This window comes from Ipomoea nil (assembly GCF_001879475.1).
Source record: "Ipomoea nil mitochondrial DNA, complete sequence, cultivar: Tokyo-kokei standard".
Taxonomy (NCBI): domain Eukaryota; kingdom Viridiplantae; phylum Streptophyta; class Magnoliopsida; order Solanales; family Convolvulaceae; genus Ipomoea; species Ipomoea nil.
The window spans coordinates 197,501-220,200 of record NC_031158.1 but is presented as its reverse complement, the minus strand read 5'-3'; the positions used below and the strand labels follow the sequence as shown (position 1 = coordinate 220,200).

The following is a 22,700-nucleotide window of genomic DNA, read 5'->3' as shown; positions in this document are numbered from 1 at the left end:
CTTTTGTTTTTGGTCTAGCACCAAAAAAAACAACTACTTGAAAGTGCAAACTTACTTATACTGCGGCTTCGCATTCTTCATAGCGGCAAGAGGCGGTCTGACTGATGTGGTATTTTGCCGGAAAACAAATAATATGACAAGACCGGTCCTCTTCAGTTTCAATTCCTAGCTCTTCCCATTTTCCTCACTACAGATTGTAGAGTGTTCTGTGCAATCCTTTCCACTCAGGCAGTAAGGCAAGTTACAGCTTAAGAAATCTTTCTCTTTCAATCGTGCAAGTTTCCCTTTTGTTGGCAACCGTGGAAGCATTTTTGCCTTTTTTCAGTGAACGCTATGTGGAGGCTATCCTAGATGGAATCCAGTACGTACCACCAGAAACCGCAGATAGAAAAGCTTGTCCTTGATTCTATCATCTCAGCGGAATTGCCAATCTACTGCATACTTTGTACTATAATATGCAACGTGGCCCGGTTGAGAGGCATACATCCGTCTTATCCTATCCTTAATTGACCTTACCGTCTGATTCACATATGAACGTACAAGCGACTCTACAGTAGATGAAGGACATCCAATCAGCTAGGCCGGCCAGTAAGGCTACTCCAGAATCGGCTTTGTAAGAGAAGCCAAAGAGACAGTCTCCTAACCTTCTGGAAATTGAAATCAACAAGTCCGGTGAGGCCTAGGGAGAGCCGCGAGAGTATATAATCTGTGGAAAGTCGCGCTGGCAACCCCATTCGTGAGTGAAGAGAATTGTCTAAATCTCTCTCAAATGAGCAGTTCCTAAGGTTGTTCCCTCTCCCCGCCGTATATGCTTCAATTCCGGAGTAGTAGATCGGGCGGTCTTATGTTGTGTACGGGAAATGTTCACGACGCGACGGTGTACACTTTTTTTCATGAAGTCAATAACGAAGACGGGACCATCCCGCTCGGGCTCCAAGGTCCTCAGTTCGGGCTAGATTTGTGGTCAAGACTGGTGGCCACAAGCGACTTTGTTACATAGAAGAAGCTTTCTTCAAAACGGGCAGGCAGGATTTATCCAAAACCTGGTTACTTCGCCCTTCTAGGGGGTACTTCTAGTTCTGCCTGTCCCTCGTGCAAAGGAACCATCATCTATAAGACTGTAGGCGCACCTGAGCGCAATCTCGCTCTCGTGTGTCCGTTGGCAGGGGGTCTCTTCCGAATTGAATGAATAGATTGCCACTGCGTCTGATTCGAGTGTCTCCGTCATCCGTTCCGCTATTGAGGCTGCCAAACTTCTGCTTTATTGATATGATATTAAACGTCGCTTAGAAGCGGTCGCAAGGTCTGTTTTGGACAAATCGTCCTATAAAATTTTTTCCATATCTGCTGATGTTTCGAAGAAGAAACGCTTACCAAGGTCTAAGCTGGCGTCTAATGTCTCCGTTTCCGTTCCTACTCTTTATCCGAAAAATCTATCGTCTACGCTGTCTTTTTTCTCCTGTGATGAATTTTCTTGTTTTGAACCAAAAAGCCATTCTTCATATCGAACTGTCTTGAAATATTGTAATAACCTTTTCCCTTTCCTAATCCTAATGCCATGGCCCTTCCCTGGCCTAACTAGACCTCCAACGGATTCAATCTTCTTCGAATGCCTTATCTACGTCTATTTCTTTTTCAATCGAACTTCTCCAAGCCTTTGTCGATCTATTTCCTTAAAGAATGGGAAGGGAGATACCAATAATGCTTTCGCCTTCGACAATCCAATCTATATGCAGAGGTATATAGAATAGAATCGAAAAAGTGTCTTTGCCTTCTTGCCGCTTGCTGACTTATTGCATTTTTCTTTCTTTCTAAATTGAATATCCGCCTTCGTGAACTTAAGACAGACTACTGGGAGCGGGATAAAAAGGCTCAAGTTTAGCCCTCCTTCAATATCGGACTAACTGCCATCGACATTTTCTTTTGAAATTCAAATAAGGGCCTCCCTCTCTAAAGGGAAAGAGGTCAGTCAATAGCATCTTCTTAGAATGAATTGTGATGATCCCAACTCTATATGAGTGCTTGGACGAGGAAGTCTCCTATTCTGAATGGTGGGTTTGACCGAAGCAGCCTTTCTCTTAAACTACGATAGCACTCGCCATGGATGGTACGATTCCAAGAGAAAAAAGCGCATATTAGGTTAGCTACTTAGGATGAACCACACGGGGGCGATCTCGATCCCCCATGAATCTTTTTTGAACGAGTAAGCCTATCCTCTGCAAGAGTCAGCGGTGTGAGTGGTAGTATCCGCGGTTTGCGAAAGAATAGAATAGCCCTCCCTACTCCTCCATCGAAGTGGACTTACACTTTAAGGGAAAAGGAGGGGAAATACTGTATTTTACATAGGCTGCAAAGGCTTATCTTAGAAATACATTAGGATAGCCTGGACCAACAGCAAAGTAAACTCTCACTGATTGGCCAATAGCTGGAGGGAACGAAGTTCTAGGGGGACAGGGACGGGACTTCACCTAGTGATCTCTTTCTGCGGAAATGCTTCAAATATTATATTATCTAATTCACATTTCATATCCATCATCGACATGTCTCATCTAGTTGAGGCAACTCGCAAGAGACAGAGACTGCTAATATCATATAATATCATAAGAAAGTCAATTCTAAAGAAAAGTCGTTTTTTGGTGCTTCGTTCGGTGGTAAGTGATTGATGCAAGTAAAATCGAACTACATTGGGCTTGATTCCGGCAACGAAGCTAGGCTATGTAGGTAAGTCAAACACAAGAAAGAAGTTCGACCCCAGCCCAACAGGTGTATGCATTCATAAAAGATGAAGTCCGCAGTCTTTTCACATTCAAGTAGAAAAGAAAAGTCTCAATCCCTTAGTAGGCAACAGTTGGACTGAAGGATATGAATTCAATAGCAACAGGATGAATATGTTGAGTTATTAAGCATTGGAAAGGAAGGTAGAGGGAGTTGGATAGAGACCGGTATAAGAAAAAAATGGCAGTTGCAGAGATCGGAGTCGGAAACCGGAGTGAACGGAACGTAGAAAGACGAGGTAAGGAGAAAGAGTGTAGCTTACAGCTATCCAATAGCAAGTTTAGGGGTCTAATCTCCCCACGGGGCGGTAAGTGCTTGATATGAAGTGGCTAATCGCCAGGGTCTTTCAACTCATGGTCGAATGTGAACAAGGAAGAAGCAGTCTTAGCTGCAGTTACCGTTGAAGGAAGGAAGGGCTTAGAAGAAAGTCCTTACGGACAGCAGGAACCATCCAAAGCAATCCATTTCTCTCCCTGCTAAGAAGACTGGAATGGAATTTTCCCGAGTTCTGAAACCTTCTCTTGATTTAGAAGTAAAAGAAGCCTTGGTGCCTCGCTTTCGCGAGTTCTTACCCTTTGCCCGAATTGACTTCTTAATGTGTTCGAAGCCAGGACTCTAAGTAAGAGTGACTTTCTTCCAGGCAAAAGGGATAGCTGGATTGAAAACCTAGCTCTATCTATAACTAGAAGTCAAAGTCAGGTAGGCCTTAGCGTGGTAGGTGATCCGCAACAAACCAAAGAAGGCTGACTTTGGGTCGACCAGCAGGAGAGTCTTTCAACGATGAGACTCTTCGAGCCTTTACTTTGACTAAAATAGTAAATAGAAGGTCAGGCTCGTTTAGAGAAGCAAGAGTGAAACTACGAGCTAAAAGGCTTGCGCTCCTATTAGAAGATAATACAGAAGAATCTCGTCTGTGAGACAGCTGAAATCTTACTGTGTTGGAATGGATGTCAAAAAGTTCCAAGCACGCCATATACATCTTCTTACTTACTCCGAAGGCGGAGCGAGTTTCATTAACAGCATCCAGAATGCCGGCCTGTCAGAGGGTTGGGCGGAAGTGTGTTAATACGTTTTCACACCATTCTGTCCATTTGTTCGCATTCTTCGGAATCTTGGATACATAGAACCCTATTGGTTTTCTCTCCGTGACCCAGCAGACTCTTCCATTTCTCATCTCGACAGAAAGAGGTTCTGTATGGCCGTCATCGGTTTGCAGAAGCACTTCTTCTTGAATACCAGGGTGCAGAATCTTTCTCCCATAGTTTCTTACTCGCTAAAGCCCTATCATCAAACTTCCCGTGTCGTTGTCTGACCGCGAAGCCAAGTTGCTATTGACTCCGCTGCTTGAGAATGCCCGGCTTTCAGGAAGAATTGGCCAAAGCTAGAGAATTTCATTTACCTGGAAAGATAAGATTTACGAATAGAAGGATTTGCTGCTAGACTTGTCTTATCTTACCTTCCTAAATGAAAGGAATACCGCTAACTGTGATAGAAAACTTCTACGCTAGCTTTCTAGGAACTTCTAGTTGGTAAAAGAGGTTTGAGCAATCAGGCTTTGATAAAAGCGGTAGTAGTACCTCTTTCGAACGAAAAAACTCCTCCCTTTTAGGGCTCTCTCTACGCGTGATCCGGGAATACCACCTATCTCTATCTATGGAAGGAAGAGCTTGGCACCCAGCCACTTCTGTTCTGGCCTAGCCCTCTTTTCAGCTTGGCACGTTTCAAGAAGTTGCCTAAACTAAGTGTACAAAGGGGGCATAAAGTTCTTCTTTTCAGGGTTGGCTTTTACGAAAGGAAGTGAGTTTCAAGAGTAGATGAAAACAGATTCAAAACAGATTGAAATGAGTGCGCTAGCGCGCTTATGTCAGCTTGCTTTCGTTAGCGTGGTATAGGGGTCCAAGCGTGGCATTGAGGGTTGCGGGGGTTAAATACCGAAAACATGGAAGAACGCTTTGTTTCCTTTCCGTTCGAGTTGGCTGCGTGGCAATGGTTTGATTCTTTTAGTGAAAACGTGAGCCGAGGCTCTGCTCTCTTCTGGGTCTAGGTATGTGATAAAGGTTCTCAAAAGGGCATTCTTTTTTAGTATAGTAACATCTGCCCCTCCTTTAATGAGAGTCTTTTAGCCTCAAGGCTTGGTCCAAGCGGAAGAAGGGAAGGAAGTCAAATCTGTATCCATCATAAAGTGGATATCGCTAAGCGTTGGATTATCATATAGTATGAGCTCCGTAGTAAGGCACATGTTCGAAAAAGGTGGAATCGTCGTGTAGAAGGATCATTAACACTTGTAGCCCTTTTGAGAGAGGGGTACCCCAACCTCACTCAAGAAAACACATAGGGTGAGATGTAGGGCTCAATTTGTCTTGTGCAGGAGATTCCATTTGAACAAAGCACGTGCATCCGAATACTCTGAGGTTTGAATAGTCATCTCTTTGAAAGAGAGTAAAACGCCCAAAGATAATGTGTAGAGTGGATCCCTCACCAATAATAGGAGCCATCGTCTTCTTACTCAGATAAGCAGCCATCATGAAATTTGCTTGACTAGGGATCCTAATAGGGAACTCTCATTCCCAGTATAAGTCCTCGAGCAACTTTACTAATACTAATAAGGGAAAGGCCCTTTTTTTTATATTAGTACTAAGGCGCTAGCTAGCGCCCAACCTATACAAGGGCTTTCCACCTCCATTTGGTCGTGTTGCTATGATGTAACGCGCAGTCGTCCCGAGGCAGCAGGATGTATGGTATAGGCCCCTTTTTTTTCTCCCTTAAAGTCCTTTATGGATTTCGAGTCGGGAATAGAGCTGTGGCTTATTCGGCGCTATATCACAATTCATTCATTCTCGGGCATAGCTGTTCACGAAAGGTGGCATGGGACATCTGTCAGCGGCGGGAGTCTGACATCCGAGCGAGAGGTCAGACCAATCCCATTCATCCTGGTCTGATCCGAACAGATCTTGTTGAATGAATTGATCCATTGTTGTATGCCCTACTTCTTAGTGTTAGTGAATTTTATCCTACTTGGACCCGCCTCCCTTCCTCTCCAACTCAGTCGAGTTACTTAATACCTTTGACTACTCCTGAGATATAGTGGAAACATTTTTTTATGGTGGAGAGTGGGGAGTGAAAAGACCAATGCAGCAGAGAACGACCGCATGAATCGGAATCCACTTATTAAGACAGACGACCGAGAAAGAAAGGCTCCGCGTTCGAACATTGGTTGATCTTAGCTTAGCGTGCTAGCCGCTGCTGCATTTCGTATAGTGATAACGCTTTCTCTTTCTTAGCGCTCCGCCGCCCTTGTTTGTATAGTAAGGGGAATTTTTGTTGCGCGGCTTTCTCTTATAGGGGTCTATTTTCTCTGACTTGACTCAGCTTGACCTACTTGACTCAGCGGTTAGAGTATCGCTTTCATACGGCGAGAGTCATTGGTTCAAATCCAATAGTAGGTAAAACCGACCGAAACCCCTGCTTTTGCCAGCATGACAGAAAGCACGGACTGGCAGCAAGGAGTCAATTGAATGATCAAAGCATCGGTTGCTTCCACTTGTGGCCTTCTTCGAGCGCCTTTACACCAACATATCAAGGAACCCCCCTCTTCCACAAGTAGGTGGAGACCAGGAGGGTCGGAAACCCCAACGGGAAACCTTTCACCGCGCCACACGATTCTTTCGCGAAGCGCTCTCTCAGACGTTTCCACTCCTGCCCCCGCAAGCAAAGAGGTTTCAAGATACCAGGCGACCAAGGGGAGACTTCGATGGTTGGTGGCTTTCTGGGCTTTTACCAATGCTTGTCTGTCTGGTCTGTGATGTGTGATGGAACCAAGTCTCCCCGGTTAGTAGGTCAATCACAATGTCTGGCCTTTCAGGTTCGACTGCCCTGTCTGTAACCAAGAACCTCTCTTTCCCGGCTTTCGGCTTGTCAAACTATTTGGATAGAAGAAGAGGTGTTTGCAAGAAAAGGTTTTACATTCTCATCCCCTGTTCACGAATCAGCTGTGAATGCTGCCGATACCGCTTTCGGAATAGCAGATGAATTGAGCAGAGGATTTGAGAAAAGCACATTCCCTAAGCGGTCGAAAATGGCCTTGAATCAAACTCTTAAACTAAGCCCTACTTCAAAATTCTAAAGTAAAGAGTCAGCAACTTAAACATCCAAACTCTATCGAGTAAGAAATACATTACCTTACTCTAAAAAGAAAGATAAAAAAGCCATGAAATTTGAAATGAAAATTCAGTGTTATAGGCAAAAATAAAGATAGCCAAAAATTGTAATAAAGCTAGCTTCTTCTGGGTAGAAAGAACGAATAAGACCGGGGGAAGTGAGGCCTCGGCCGACGAAAAGCAGCATCTCAGAGGTTGTCGTTGGCCGAGGGGAAGGGGAGTGGTGAGGTGGGACCCCGGTCCTATTATACACAGAAAAAAAGAGAAGCTCAGTCTTACATCAAATCAGCAGAAAAATAGAATAGGAATGAAGATAAAATTGACTCTATTAAGATATTTCACTTGAATAGAGTACTGGTTTTCCTAGAGGAAAGACTCGAGAATAGACTTATTCTTTCCCTCATGACTCTAACAAAGAGGCATTTCGATAGCTTACAAGAAAGAAAGAATCTTGACACTTCAAGAACAAAGCAGAAACTGAAAGGATTACTTACTTCATACTAGCTAGAACAAGAAGAGACTAGACTTAAGTAACCTAAGGGACAAATAGAAGAGGACTTTACTTACTGCTTCAAAAGGTGTTAGGAATTCTTTCAAAGACAGGGGTTAGGTTCGAGTCCTCTCAATCGCCGAGGGCTCGCTACAGATCCCCTCCGTCCGGTCAAGCAACTCAAACAAGAACAACTCATATGAATCCGCTCTCGTCTCCTGTCTCTCTTCTCACTCAAGAACTCAGAAACAAGGAAGGCATCTCCTTTCACTCAAACAAAATTCAAGATCCACTGAAGGGTCTGGTTTTCATTAGCATAAAGTGATGTCCGATTCACTTCACAACAACAAAGAAACTCTTTCTAAATAACCAAGGAAGACGCTTGAGTCTTTAGACTTAGACTCACGCTGATCCCCTTTGTACTTACATGCGCCGTTATACGGCACTTCACTCACGCACAACGGCTTCAACAAGAACTATATGAATAGCGTTGTAGCGCTAGTCTAAACTAGAAGCCGTTGCTTGTTCACTATCTTTTTTCTTTTTTTTTTTTATCTCTCCTCTATGGAAAGAGGGGATGATACGTGGTATACCTTGATCGTTTAGTCAACGAGACGTACGTAAGTCGACATAGCTCCATGTATATGTTCTTTGGAGCTAGAACCAATCAATAGAATGAAATAATGGTAAGCCTAGGGCGACGAACATGGCTCAAGAGTGTCTATACAAAGCCCTTCTCTTCTTCACTCAAAGAGGCAATGCACCCTTTGAACGGTACTTGATTCATAAAGAATGATTCTTTTGAAGTTATACGGACTTTCTAAAAAAAAATGCCACGCGGAGCGTGTCACGAGATATATCGAAATACCTCTCGGGCTTCTTACGGTAAGGCCAATGCGCCAGCCAGCCAGTGTGGTGGCGAACACGCTGTGCTCTAAGCTAAGCTGTTTACCTTGTAGACGGAGGAGATATAGAAAGTGTGCCGTGCTTGATTCATAAGATTCTATAATAGCATCAGTATCTTATTTCACTTAGCCTGCCTCTCCCATGACTTTCCGGACCAACCAACCCGGATCTGCCTTCGCAAGTCTCTCTGCATTTTGGGAGCAGAGCATGCAGCAAAATCGAGCAATGGATCTTAGAAGAATTCCACTTTGAAGCACGACTCTTTCTATTTCTGTGCTGGCATTTTAGTTTTCTCCCTTCCTCTTTCAATCGAAACACTCGACGCAGATAGCTCCGGTGGCCCCCGCTTCTGCCTTTATCAGGCGGCGACAGCCCCCCCGCCACAGCATAGAGGAGCTGCTCCTTAATCCGCGCTACAACCAATAAAAAATTTCTCCAGATCGATATATGATGCTAAACCGAGACTGAGATAGAGAGAGGGCTGTCCCTTTGTTGTCTCGAAGAGACAAAAGCACTCATATGAATGGTGCTAATTCCCATGCTCTTTCTAGTCTCATTTGGTTTCGAGAGCCTCCCTCTCCCCGTCCCTTACTCGTCTTTTGAAAGACGTCATCCTGGATTTTTTTTCCGTATGCCGGGGAAAGTACCTCACCTTTCTACATTCATTATTATGAAAATTTCCTCGGGTCTCTATAAAACAGAATGCAAAGCCCGGGTGGAAGCACAAACAAAAGGAGAGAAAAAAGGTAGAAAGGGGGGAAGAAGTCTAGTGCTAGTTCTTACTAACACTTCTTTATCTAACTTTCATTTTTGAGTGGTTTCTTTGTTCTCTTATTTGGATTGAAAGAAAGAAAAAACTTCCCCTTCTTTCTCTTCTTTTTTTTATCCCTTCGACGAATTTCGGCTATGACCAATGCCCCACTAGCTAAATAGGCGTAAGAAAGAAAAAGCTACCTGAAAAAAATGCAAGGGATTTCACTCGACGAATTGCGTTTTGCCAGATCTATTTTTTTAGAAAGATTCTCCACAAAAAAAAATAGAAAGAATCTAAATAAAGGCGCATACGCGGGAAGGGGGCCCCACTACTTCTTCATTCAGGGGGGGGATACTAGCCTCATTACTTCCCACTGGGCGAGAAGTGCACCTAACCCACCTACCCACTCATCAATCACGGTGTTCAGCTGACTTGCACTGATAGACCCCTATTGTATAGGAATGAAGCGCCCATCTTTTTACTGTTGTCAATGAATCTCTTCAATGTTCGATTCTACTCTATGTTAGAACATTTCTGTGAATGCTATTCTGATCTAAGTGGTCTTATTCTTTGTCCCGTGCTAGGAAGCATTACTCCTCTTTTCATTCCAAATTCAAGAATACGACCGATACGATTAATTGGTCTGTGCGCCTCTCTTATTACTTTTTTGTATCCCCCTGTTCTTTGGATACAATTCGATCCTTCTACGGCCAAATCTCAATTTGTGGAAAGTCTTCGATGGCTTCCTTATGAAAACATCAATTTTTATTTGGGTATAGACGGTATCTCTTTATTCTTCGTGATATTGACCACATTTCTGATCCCTATTTGCATTTTAGTGGGTTGGTCTGGTATGAGAAGTTATGGGAAAGAGTATATTACAGCATCTCTAATTCGTGAATTTCTAATGATCGCCGTGTTCTGCATGCTGGATCTTCTACTATTCTATGTTCTTCCCGAAAGTGTGCTAATCCCTATGTTGTGCGGAGCTGAGCATCTTCTATTCGCTGGGATAAAGCTTTTCCTCTGCAGGGGCCTTGTGCAGTAAACCCCCTACGGGCGGTCGTCCGTCGTCCTAAAGTAGTCCCCGCGAAGCTTTCGGGAAGAGGGGTAGTCTTGTGTGTAAGCATAGCATTTCTGGTCGAACCCGCCCAACCCAACTAAGAAGAACCGAACCTGACAGACACATCTTTTTCCTTTTGGGAGGGTACTCCGAGTAGTGGGTACCTCGTAGGACCTCGACCCGCCTACTCGGGTCTTGTATGGATATGCAGGAAGGGGTGCTCCTAGGTGTGTGTAGGGGTTGTGTTTGTTCGCGAGAAAAGATTTCTCGTAAAGTAAGTTTGGGGGGTGTGGACACACTTGCGCGAATTCGGGTAACGGCTACAAGGGAGAAATCGAAAGGAAACTGTACCCGACCAGGGATGGACGTAAACTCGTAAGCTACCGAAGGTAGGGATAATCGTCCAGGTCTTATTGTGAAAGAAAAAAGCCGCCCCGCCACAGCAGACGGGTTGCTTCCTCTGTCGTCGCCGGGGAGCTCTTGGCGAGGAGACCTTTTGAGAAGTTGCTAAAACAAACGGGATGGGAGGATCGACCCGTTCAGTAGAATTCCGAAGAAAGACTGTTGGCAGCAGGTGGAGACATTTTTTTTCCCCTTCAAAAGGAAATGCGGACAGGGTAGAGCTCGGCAGAGGGTTCGAGAATAGGGTGGGGTCCTGTCCTTAAGATTCAGATAAGAAAAGAGTTCCAAACCTTTATGCATGCACCTCCGTACAAGTGCTGCATACAAGTTCCGGCCAGGATGATTGAAAAAGATTCAACCAATTTGAACCGCTCACATCACAGTAGTAGTAGCGTAAAGGCCGTAAGTCGGGGAGCGGCCATAACATAAGGCTATTACTTTCACACCTCTCTCTCTCTATCTATAGATAGAGAGAGATCCGCTGCGTGAGCAACCCGACTGTGCCTTACATGTGCTCTACAGGCCGCACTCCTCTTCCCAACGAGCCCATTTTTCTTTTGATTTGGAAGACGGGCGTTGCGTTCGGTTCGAAAGGCATGGGTTTCAGTATGTCTCCAGATAGGGCCCCACTAGTCCGGCTAGCTAGTGAGCGGTTCTTTCGGGCGGGAAGCAGGCCGGGCCCTACGGGCGGGCATCTCCCGCAACGCAGGCACCATTGTTCGACACCACCCGAGGAGCAAAAGATTCGAGAGTCCAGGCTGAAAATACATGCATAGATAGTGGTCTAATGCCAAGGCCGACGACGGAAGCTCGGGACGGAGCCGTATGAGGCGGAAGTCTCACGTACGGTTCTCTGAGAAGGGAGTGGCTACCTACTGGAGCTTCGACCAACCACCACCGGTAAATTCCGCTTTGGGGCCACCCCTTACTCTACCATTATTATAGGGGTATGGGGTTCGAGACAAAGAAAGATCAAGGCAGCATATCAGTTTTTCCTTTATACTTTACTTGGATCTGTTTTTATGCTATTAGCTATTCTGTTGATTCTTCTCCAAACAGGAACAACCGATTTACAAATTTCATTAACCACAGAATTTAGTGAGCGGCGCCAAATCTTTCTATGGATTGCTTCTTTCGCCTCTTTCGCCGTCAAAGTGCCTATGGTACCAGTTCATATTTGGTTACCCGAAGCTCATGTAGAGGCACCTACGGCAGGATCCGTCATCTTGGCAGGAATTCCTTTAAAATTGGGAACCTACGGGTTTTTAAGATTTTCAATACCCATGTTTCCCGAAGCGACACTTTGTTCCACTCCTTTCATTTATACTTTAAGCGCGATTGCTATAATATATACTTCCTCGACCACTTTAAGGCAGATCGATCTTAAGAAGATCATTGCTTACTCCTCAGTAGCTCATATGAATTTTGTGACTATTGGTATGTTTAGTCGGGCGGCGGCCGTTAGGTCACCTATTTTGAGTTATGGACACACAAGGCCAAAACATGTGTGCCGGGCGTGCGACCCATCAACCTACTAGCAATGGGGGAGAAAACATAGCATGTCGCAATAAAAGCTTGATTCGAGGCGTCAGCAAAACACTACCGTCTGTTCCAAAAACAAAAGCCCCTTAGCGCCCCGGGACGGGAGTGGGGGACGGCCCTACGCGCAGGCAACAGCAGCACCGGCTCTACGAAGTCAGAAGAAAATCTTTCTGTTGGCTTTCCCTTAACTAAAAACAGAAAACAAATAGATTCTTAGTTGTTAGTTGTTTGTTGTTGCTAATCTAAACGTGAATAAGAATGAAAGGGCGTGAAGCGAGTGCTTCTAGCTGCTTCGCCTGCTTCTTATTATGGCGGCTATGTTTTCGTGGCGAAAATGAACGAAAAGCGAGATAAGCGTGCTATTTTCAAATCGATTGATAGATAGCCTGATCTGTTCTGATAGATCGAAAGAGATAGAGAGGGAATCTATCAAGAATAAGGGGAAATCTCCTATTTCTATCTATTGATGAGACAACTATCTATTCTTGATCCATCAGAAATAAATAGATATGTATCTGATAGAGTCTACATCGTACGTAGAGCGCTCAAGCGCTTTTTAGGCCAGCTCAGTTCTCTTATCCATCGGTCCAATGCACTGGGCTCATCTCATGGAGGGAAAAGCAAAAATGTAGTTGTCTTGTTCGCCGCCTCGACGCATTCCCTTCTCTCCCCGGTATCGTCCCACACAGAAAGAAAGAGCGCAGAGCCCCGGCCCGACCTGTAGGTCCGCTAACGTAAAGCGAGGAGTTGAGCCTGAACTGGCGAACCGAAGTCACTTTCGGAACCATACTTCCTACAGCTAACATGTGTCCAGTCCAGCGGGAACGCGCAGCGCAAACGAACCTGAGCTGCTATACCGAATCCCCCGCAGGCCATCGGGGACCGAGTGGTAAGGCCATGATCCGCAGGGGAATGGATCACTCATTCTTCCATTGGGGACAGGTGCACGAACGACAACTCCAAACGTCATACATCCGCCGCCTACCTACCGTTTAGGTGGCACCAGCGAGATCCAGCTAAGGTAAGGAACTTTGTGTCGCGGCTGCTCCACTCCGCTGCGGTCTCATGAACTGAACTTCGTTGCCTTCCCGCTAAGAAGCGAATGGGCGCTGTGCCGTGGGTAAGTTTCGGGGAGCGAAGAGAGACCAGAAGAATGATGAATTTGGATCGACGAGCTTTTTCGGCCCAAAAACTAAGAATCAATGGAATGTCTGTCTATCCATGAACATCTATTCTATCTGTATATCTAGGGGATCTCTCTAGACATATAAAAGTTTTTTATGGCATGATATGATCGCCTAGCCGTAGCCGCATATCAGCTACGCTCAATGCGGGATTTCTGTTGGATCAGATCTTTTGGGAAGCTTTTGGACCTAGCGAAAAGGACTCTAAGCCTTCAGCAAGCAAGCGCGAGAGAAGCGGAGCTGTCGTAGAAGCGGTAGCTTCCCCCGACCGACTAAAATACAACAGTCGCGACCTACTTTGATTCAAAAGAAAGGCGAAGGGTTTGGCAACAAAACAAGCAAACGGCTTTCTATCATAGTTGCAAGGGTTCCAAACCTTAACTACTTAAGTACCAAAGGCTGCTTTCGGTTGGTTTCATAAGGGGGCTGTTCACTACAAGCTATCAGCGCTCAGCGCTGTCTTAGATTGAACGTCGACTTATCTTATTGCCGTTCAATCTCTAAGGCGGGTTTCCGCTGAGAACGGAATAGTGTTCGTGTCCAAAGGTGAACAAAGCCCTAGCTTCTAGAGTTCGCTGCTTTTCCCAGGCCGGAGAAGGGCTTATACTGCTCGCCTTTGTTTGATATGTTCATTCAGTACCAATACAAACTAAAACTACACCAAAGTGGAAGGGCCAGTATAGAAGCTAGAAGTAGCTAGCCTATAGTAGTCGGCCTAACCAAAGCGTCACGACAACATAAAATTTGCCTTATGAATTTAGAATCTTAAGTAGGGGGCTTAGCCCGCCCGCCTACCAATCAAAGAGGCTGAGAGTAAGCGTAAGCTCACCCGTAAGCTCTTCGAGCTTCCCTTCATTCGCTTCGCGGGAGCCGCACAGCACATAGCTGGAAGTCAGAGGGCCCATACTACCTGCCTAACCCTTCGCTCCGAGGGACCGTAGATCGGAAAGCGCCTTCTAAACCACCCCATTCATCCAAAAGAGAAGGGAAGGGGCCTATGTATTTGCATGACCCCTGCAGATTGAACCCTATCTACACCCGGAGCCACTCCCCTAGCGGTCCTGCCACCACGCCGCAGAACGGGAGCTCGTGTGGAACCTTTTATTCTGGCGTAACAGCGGTAGAACGTAACAAAATATTACGGCCGCCTAACATAGGGGCCGGAGGGACGGTAAACTCGGCCAAAATATGACACCCGAAGGGCCCGGCACGCACAATCCTATCCTATCCGAGTCCGAGTTTACCCCTTGCACTTCGGACAGCCGTCCGTAGCATCATAAGGAGGACCCCCTTTCGAGGTTCAAAAAGAGTACGGTACATAGGAGGTTGGTCTTTCTCAACGTGGTGTATAGCACGAAAACCCTTTCGATACAAGCCACACCTAGGGTTGGTGTGGTCACATGAAAGAACCAAATGAATCCTTTCTTCTCTTCTTTATCTTTCCCCCTCGGGAAAGATAAAGAGGGTCTTATGGAGGGAGGTGGGAGGGGAAAGGCTTGGGCCTACCTATCCCGATAGGACCCCATAAAAGAACGGGAGCTGTTGAGAGGTTCCATATTGCCGAGACGAAGGGCAGCACTTCTGTACGTAATCGTAGTATGTCACGTTGTCTCGTCCCCGCTGCATCGAAGAGTACCTATGCACTATGTTCCGGTTCACTGATAAGGAAGATAGAGTTGGGGTGGGGGTCTACGATGTGATACTAAAGTATGACCCGGGGAGATACATGCTAACTATGGGTAGGAAGCAGGAACCATTATGTAAAAAATTTCGGGATCTCTTAGACTACCATCGATCGACAGAGCGGAACGACCAGAAAAAGAAGTGAAGTTAGAAAGCCGTATGATAGGTGGTAACTATCTTGTACGGTTCGGGGGGTAATCGGCGTACTCCGATCAGTGGGGGAGGAATCTTTGGCTCTATCGAACATACAGGGAATTGGAGGTAGCATTCTACCGATGTCAAGTCATGGACTGGTTTCTTCAGCCCTTTTTCTATGTGTTGGTGTTCTATATGACCGACATAAGACTCGACTTGTTAGATATTACGGAGGTTCAGTGAGCACCATGCCGAATCTCCCTACCATTTTCTTCTCTTCCACTTTGGCCAATATGAGTTCACCAGGTACTAGCAGCTTTATCGGGGAATTTCTCATCTTAGTAGGAGCTTTCCAAAGAAATAGCTTAGTAGCCACATTAGCAGCGCTTGGGATGATTTTAGGCGCGGCCTATTCCCTTTGGCTATATAATCGTGCGGTTTCTGGGAATTTAAAACCCGATTTCCTCCATAAATTCTCCGATCCAAATGGCAGAGAAGTTTCCATATTTATACCTTTTCTTGTTGGAGGGGCGACCGTCCGTTAAACTACCAAAGAAAAAAGGGTAACCCAATGTGATCATGACATTGTAGGTGCTTGCGATGGGACGGATGCGACTTCCCTCAGTTGGTTTGGGTGGCATAGCCCGTTGCAGAAGTCCCCCCTTTTTTATCCATTTCTTTAGTCTTTAGGGAGCCAAAGCTTGACTTTACTAAACTAATAAATAAGGCTCGCGCTAGGCGCTTACCTTTTTTGGCTGAGCCGTATCTTGCTGGGTGAGACCGATAGAAAGAAAGGACGGGGGGCAACCATGCATGGTACTTCTCGACCCTGTCTCCGAGGGACAGTTGAACGAGCGACTCATGAATGCTGCCGGGTCGGACGAGCCAATAACTCGAAGGCGTTCGGTCTGTTTTTTGAGCAAGAATCACAGCCTTACCTTATCTTCACCATGATACGGACTCCAAGTTCTTATGGCAGAGCACGAGGAGATTTATCATCAATATGATGATTGGAATGGAAACCAGAAGCACGACTGGGGTCTTCGTGGTCCAAAATAATCAAACCATCAATAACAGAAACGTAAGCATGAGACTTTTTGGTAGTACCGGTGAACCAGATGGCCGCGGCGATGGAATCTGGGACGGAGGACTTGTAGTATCTCTCTAGATCTGGCAAAAGCGAAAGACCCCCTAACATAATTCGAATGGAGGCTGACCGCTGAGCCCACTCTGGCCTCGCAGGGCGGGCCCCTGTGGTTGCGAGCTGGAGCTGCCATAGCTTATGGCTAGAGCAATGGGAGGACCCCAGCAGAGAGAAAAGTCAGGATAACGAGCGCGGAGCCCGCCAAGCGGGCGGCAGGAGCAGCGGGCAAGTGCTTGGTAGGCCAACAGCCCAGTGAACCGGGCGGGGCACTCGAAGAAAGGGGGCACACTGAGCAAGTACGAGAAATTGGCCCCTAAAGCTTTCTTAAAAGCAAGGACCACTACGGGAGGTCAAACCAAGGATCTATGGAAGTGGAGGCTCGTCCCCGGTCAATATTTGATCAAACAATAGGGGGCCGTAGCACTGACCTCTTTTTTTTATTGATTCAATACAATAGGGGATAAGATCGTACAGTTCCCTACCGAGACAAACTCTCCTCCGCGCGCCGGGAATACCTCTTCCGTGCGTCTTTCTCGTGGCGGGAACAGAACAAGAGGGAAAGACCCGGCCCAGGGCTCGAGGGCGAGCTTTATTTATTGTTGAGAGAATGGGGAGTGAATCGAAAGGCTTCCGTTTCCGTTCTTGGTTTTTGGGGGCTTTCGGGCCCTCTCGATCTTTTTCGTAGTTGAGAGGGGGGAAGGAGTCTAAATCAATGGACATTAATGAACCATCATTGATGGACGTTGCACATGACACGATCAATTCGACTCAAGGTCCGGCGCTAATAGAAGTTGCTTACTTTCCTAGTAGCGAAGGAAAAGGGCAGGGCTTTTTTCGTAGTAATAGTGGGCGGGTCTCATGAGATCTATGCCGGCCGTCGGAATCAAACGAAGGTCGAAGGACCATTCGATTCATTAAGGGGCATAGCGGCGCCCTCGCCTGGCGCCATTCCCGGACCTAGCAGCAGACGGGCGGGCCGTGCCTTAATTCAGACCGGACCAGACTCTTCTTTGTTTGAGCTGCTCCCAGGCACGCAGACCGAAGATCTCACTTGTCCTGGACTGGACAAGTACGTAGAGATCTTCGTGGGACCGTGGAGGGAGTCTCAATCGATCTTTTCTAGGATTCCTTATCACGCCACACATGGAGATCCTTCCATTGATAGATAAGAGGCCCCCTTGAACAAATTCTTAAAGGTTAGGTTACTACCTGCTTATACGGAAGAGGTTTACTTTGTACCGCCATATAGATCGGAATCCGGAGCGATAAGAACGAAAGGGTTGGTGTGGCCACAGCTACAACTACTGGCGCTTCAAAAGGCTTAGATTCTAAGGGCGCTACTGAAAGCCTTTTTTTAGGTCGTGTAATAGGGAGGTGTAAGCCTCGAAAGCCTTTGGTACTTCGGTAGGGCGAGCAGCCCTTAAACCAAAAAAAGGGTTGTTTGGGGCCTATTTTCTTTTTGCATTTCATTCTCTATTTGGCCCGCTTCAAACAAAATGAGAAAAAAGGGTCCGGTCAATAGCATAGCTCTTTCTTTCCCCGGTCTCCTTTCGAAGGAGAGGCCTTCGCATTCCTAATCCGGTAGGGTCGGACGGCTTTGTTTGCCCCAGCTTGGCGAATCGCATCCCCGCACAACGACATTGTTTGTTTGTGCGCCCCTTACCGTTCTCGCTCAGTGTTTCAACGGCTGGGAAGGCAGTCTACGAAACGAAGCCTATCGCCACGCCGACCATCAAATACGAGATTGGGCCCCTTCTCAAAGATTTGATGGAATGGCCCAGCCCAAAAAAGGAAGGTTATAGTACGCGATGCGTTCCATTTGTACGAATCGCGAACATACCACGCACGACCGGACGTAGAGCTACTAAGAGCTGGCAGACCGGGCCGGGCGCAGGTTCCAGATCCGAAAAGTCGAGTCTCGATCAGCCTAGTGCACCAACCACGTGGTACGACGGGCACTCAAAGACCTGGCGAATGATGGCCCACCCCACCCAAGAGCGCTTATGTCATAGGGGAACTCATGGCTGGAAACAATCCTTATGGTTTGTTTTCATATCCGGCGGTAGGAATAATAAAAAGAAAAGTCCAGGTTGGTTGGTGAGCCTAGTGATAGGAGACTATCTAGCTTGGTTCGGAGAGCACTTGTTGAGTGAAAGATTTTTTTGTTGCTAAATGTATGTTACGGCCTAAATGCTGAACTATTGACCCTACTTGTTCGGATGGGTGTTCACCCCAAAGTGTTCCCGGACCGCATGCATACATCCGTAAGTAACTTAGTGCAACATGGCAAATTTCATTGAGAGGAATCAGCAAAGAAAAGAAAAACGGGTCAACAACATTCAAATGTGTATTTGAGAGATTGTCCTCGGGCTGAGGAGTGTCCACATGAGTTCGTTGAGGTGTTTACACAGGCCTGCGGTCCTCTTTTATATTCTGTCGAGAGTTCGGATTGCTCCACTGAAGTAGAACGAAAAGAAGGAATTGGAAAAGAAAAGGGAGGGGGGAGGATCCTTATTATGAGAATTGAATTCTTCTAAGCCCTCGCAAACGTGCACTAGTAAGTGGTAAGCTAGGGTGGGAACAATGTTATATACATTAATCAAACCAATTATTCTTCTTTTTTTAACCACAAACCGCAATCCACTTATATGAAATCTACTTCATATTCAACATTGAAATTGAAATAAAGTATATAATTTGATAAATATCGTATATAAGGATAAGACTACATCCATATCAGAAATGAAATTCAAGCTCTGATAGTCGATCGAGTAATCTGCGCCCAGTAGAGCTTAGCCAAGAGTAGACCGAAATGGTCTCGCGAAGCCGGTCCCCGTGTGATGAAGATCCTTGATTAGCTTGATTTCTTGAAAGATTGGGTTAGTGTTCAGTGTGCTCAAAGTCAATCTTCAATTTTCATTGTACCTTGATAGTCCGGGAGGCTTAACTAAACAACAACAAAGAAACTCTTTCTAAATAAGATATTTGTTTGTGCTAATCTATAAGAGTCTCAATTAGCCGTTGCTTGTTGGGTTTTGCTAATCTAATAGAAGTAAAGGCCGAACGTAGGTGCTACACCGAGATTGAATAGCATACCATACATTATGGTAATCCCTAGGTTTCGGTCCTAAGCTCCAGCCTTTGTGGATCTAGTAGGGGCTTACGTCCCGTCCCGAACGGATGAGATAATCGAAGTATTTTCCCGCGTCAGCGGGAGGATGTTAGTGGTCAAAGATCTCAGAGTTTTAAACTGACACACTAGAAACCAAATTTTGAAAGTTTTGAAGTGATCCTCCATCTTTTTATTGCTGGAGACACGGATTAGTCTTCAAGAATTGGTTAATCACAGCGAGCGGCTCTCTGGCCATTATCAGACTAAACAAACCAGATGTCTTCGCAAGCAAAAGAAGAGTTGTCGCTATTTCTGTCTACCAGTTACCAGGGTATCTGTCTATACTGAATAATCATACTCGATCCTGAACCGATCCCGCGGGGCAGACGAAGAATGATTGTATATAATAAAAAAAAAGTGTATAAAGAATCTCTGCTCCCTTCTTCTCTTTCGACGTTCGCCAATCGGAGAGGAAAGCCGATTGAGTCGGAATCTGAATTGAAAGATGGAAGACCCGGATGGACTGAATTAGGAGCATGAGCAACCCTTCGCGCACGAGATAGCAATGACAGGAGATTGATAAAAGAACCTGGCCGAAGTCAGTCTTGTGTGAAATTCCGCGGTTGGAAGGATTTATTTCTGCCGTCTGTCTTTCCCCTCTCTCTCTTCTCTTAGCAAAGTAGGTTCAAGTCAAACTTTTGGCTTGCTACATGCTACTGGGCTCAGGGACTGCAGTCAGCCGCTTCCCCTGTAGTCGTCAGCCCGTTCTTGACAGATCCGATCGGGTGTTCATAATCTGGAGTAAAAGGATTCGAACCTTTGCATGCCGGTACCAAAAACCGATGCCTTACCACTTGGCTATACTCCATAGGCCTGTTTTGGACGGTAGGAACGGGGAGCCCTTGAACCTTGAAGCAGGGCTCGAAGAACGAGCCGAGCCGTGCAAGGACGCGGGGATATAGCAAGTAAGCAGCAAGGTTCTCCCTTTAGGACCGACTACAACAAGCTCGCGACTCTAATAGAAACAAACGGTAAGCTCTCTGCTCTATTTGCTTGCAATGCTATGCCTATCAAAGTTGGCGAAGGCTTCTGTAACCTTATACTCGTTACGCTCTTCGACTGAACTCGTTGGCTCCGCGTCCACCGAAAGTCGGTAACCTTCGTCACCGTCAGCATTTGGTACTCTCTCGATAGCTTCAATAGTTCACTGAAAGCCTTTGGTGTAATAAACCGCAAGCCCTTCAGAAAGAAAGACATAATATAATAGAAAGGGTTGGTTAAGAACTATTGACTGTAAACCATAGCTGTTACAGTCACTCAATGGAGATGTTCGCCTTTGGAATGAAGATGGATGAACAGGCACTTGAGTCTGGAACTGATGAAATTCGGGGAAAACATGGAAGCGGTCACTATACTGGGGGGCAAGACATGACCGCGACTTAAGATTCAAGTACCCTTGAAAAGACTAAAGGAACGGGGGAATGACTACCTGTAATAAAGCACAGGCTAATACGAGTCGACCAGAAGAAGCAAGGCTTAGATTACCAGATCCTGGACACAATCTTCCTAGAGATGGAGAGCCCCTTGCCTCGCCCTTTTGCACCTCTCCTTCTTGCTTGCTTACCTATAGCTCTCTTGTCTTAGTGACTCTTCCTCTTTTCTAGGTTTTTTTTCTGAGTGTTCAAACGATAGACTTTGCATTTGCCTTTGACTATAAAGGGATATTAACTAACTGTAATAGATATTCATGCAGTTTATTACAATAAGGATCCGCCCCGATTCGATCAATAATGGGATTCTTGGCTAGAGAAAGGTTCTGTGACATGGACGCCCAGCCCAACTCGGTCGGTCGGTTGGCCCACCTAACAGATGATGACATTCTCGATCGATTTGATCGAATTTTGAAAAGTAGTTATCACTATTCAGAACAGACCACATGGAAATAGACTTCTCGCCTCACCCGTTTGGGCTCTCGCTCGAATCGGAACCTTTATGCGTTGGTAAGCTTTCGACTCAATCTAATAGCCGGGCGCCAATAAAAGAGAAAGTTTTCGCATGGGCTCATCATCTGATGCAGAACCGATGCGAGAGGGAGAAGCGGGGATTGATAGCTTTCAAGAACCAGTGGAAAGAGTTGTTCCCTGCATTCGTTCCTTTCCAAAAAGAGTGAATGAGTTTGGGCTGGCATAAAAGATTTGATTGAATGAACGCCACCTTGGTTGTTTGAAAACAAATCCAATGTTGGGCCAAGCCTTGCCAGCCGGTAATAGCCGAAGGCAAAAAAGGGGGAGATAGGAAAGAGGAGATTCAGGATAGTCACTCCACTCCATAGATAGTGCACACAGATTCTTCTTTCATTTGAAATTCCTTTCGGGTCGGAAACGCGGGCTGCTAGTGGGGCTGGGAGAAGGGCTTCTTCCGCTTTACAACCGGAATAAGGAACCTTAGAATTAACCCTACCTGTCGATGAAAAAATGGGATTTGAGAGGACCACCAGCTAGCGGATCAGAAAGATTTGTATGGAATGTCCTACTCCTGCCTGAGCTTTCCGATCAACCAATCCCCTATTTCAGGGACATCTGTGTTAGGTAGGCCCAGGGATCACTGATTAGTCGAATGAGCCCATCTCTCTGCCCTATCATTTGTTGGTCGATCCGGCTGGCGGCTCCTGCATCTCCTGCGTCTCTATGGGGGCTTTTTTATACAAGTTTGCTGCTAGGAGTCCCTAGAGTCGAATTCATAATCAATAGAAGTTCCAATAGAAGTTTACTGACCTGGCTCTTCAATCGACGATCTACTGCTCCCTCTTAATAGCAGATGCCCATGCTTTGATTCGAAAGCCCTAGCCAGTGATGAAACCCCAGGAGGATCGGAGTCTTTTTTTCCTCCTCCCTTCAGTCCAGTTTGAACCCGTCCCAACAACGAACACCTTCCTACTGCAAGGTGAGGCTCTGCCCTTCCCCTAGAATCCACTCCGGGTCGGAGGAGCAACTAGTCCAACTTCTTGAGCAGCCAACAAGCAACGGCAGAGCTAAAGCTAAAGCTTATACTATTCTAAGCTAGCGCGAAAGAACAAGCAACGGCTTCTAGTTTAGACTAGCGCTACAACGCTATTCATATAGTTCTTGTTGAAGCCGTTGTGCGTGAGTAAGAAGTTCAAAGCCGCGAAGCGGATTCCTTGGTGATTATTTAGAAGCCGTTGTGCGTGAGTAATAAGACTATAAGTCTTCCTTGTTGAATCCAGATTCTCGTCAGTCAATTTTCAGAGCGGAGCCAACGGATTCAGTGGTCTCCCTCTCTCCCTATACTTCGAAACAAGACTCTTCTTCAGACTTAGGGTTTCTCACTTCTGG

The 22,700-nt window shown here is 46.0% G+C and overlaps 1 protein-coding gene and 2 non-coding genes across 3 annotated transcripts; 2 read left to right on the top strand and 1 right to left on the bottom strand.

Annotated features, from left to right (window-relative positions):
* Positions 1-6,148: 6,148 nt before the first annotated feature.
* Positions 6,149-6,221, top strand: trnM-CAT. The gene has a single exon. It is a non-coding gene; the product is annotated as a tRNA-Met (tRNA).
* A 3,381-nt stretch (positions 6,222-9,602) lies between these two features.
* nad4 (NADH dehydrogenase subunit 4) lies at positions 9,603-18,535 on the top strand (the record flags this gene model as incomplete). Its single annotated transcript has 4 exons — positions 9,603-10,063; positions 11,482-11,996; positions 15,197-15,619; positions 18,447-18,535. The coding sequence occupies 4 exons, from the start codon at positions 9,603-9,605 to the stop codon at positions 18,533-18,535; spliced, it is 1,488 nt and encodes a 495-aa protein (YP_009295077.1).
* Positions 18,536-20,143: 1,608 nt separating this feature from the next.
* Positions 20,144-20,215, bottom strand: trnQ-TTG. Its single transcript has one exon. It is a non-coding gene; the product is annotated as a tRNA-Gln (tRNA).
* Positions 20,216-22,700: the final 2,485 nt, after the last annotated feature.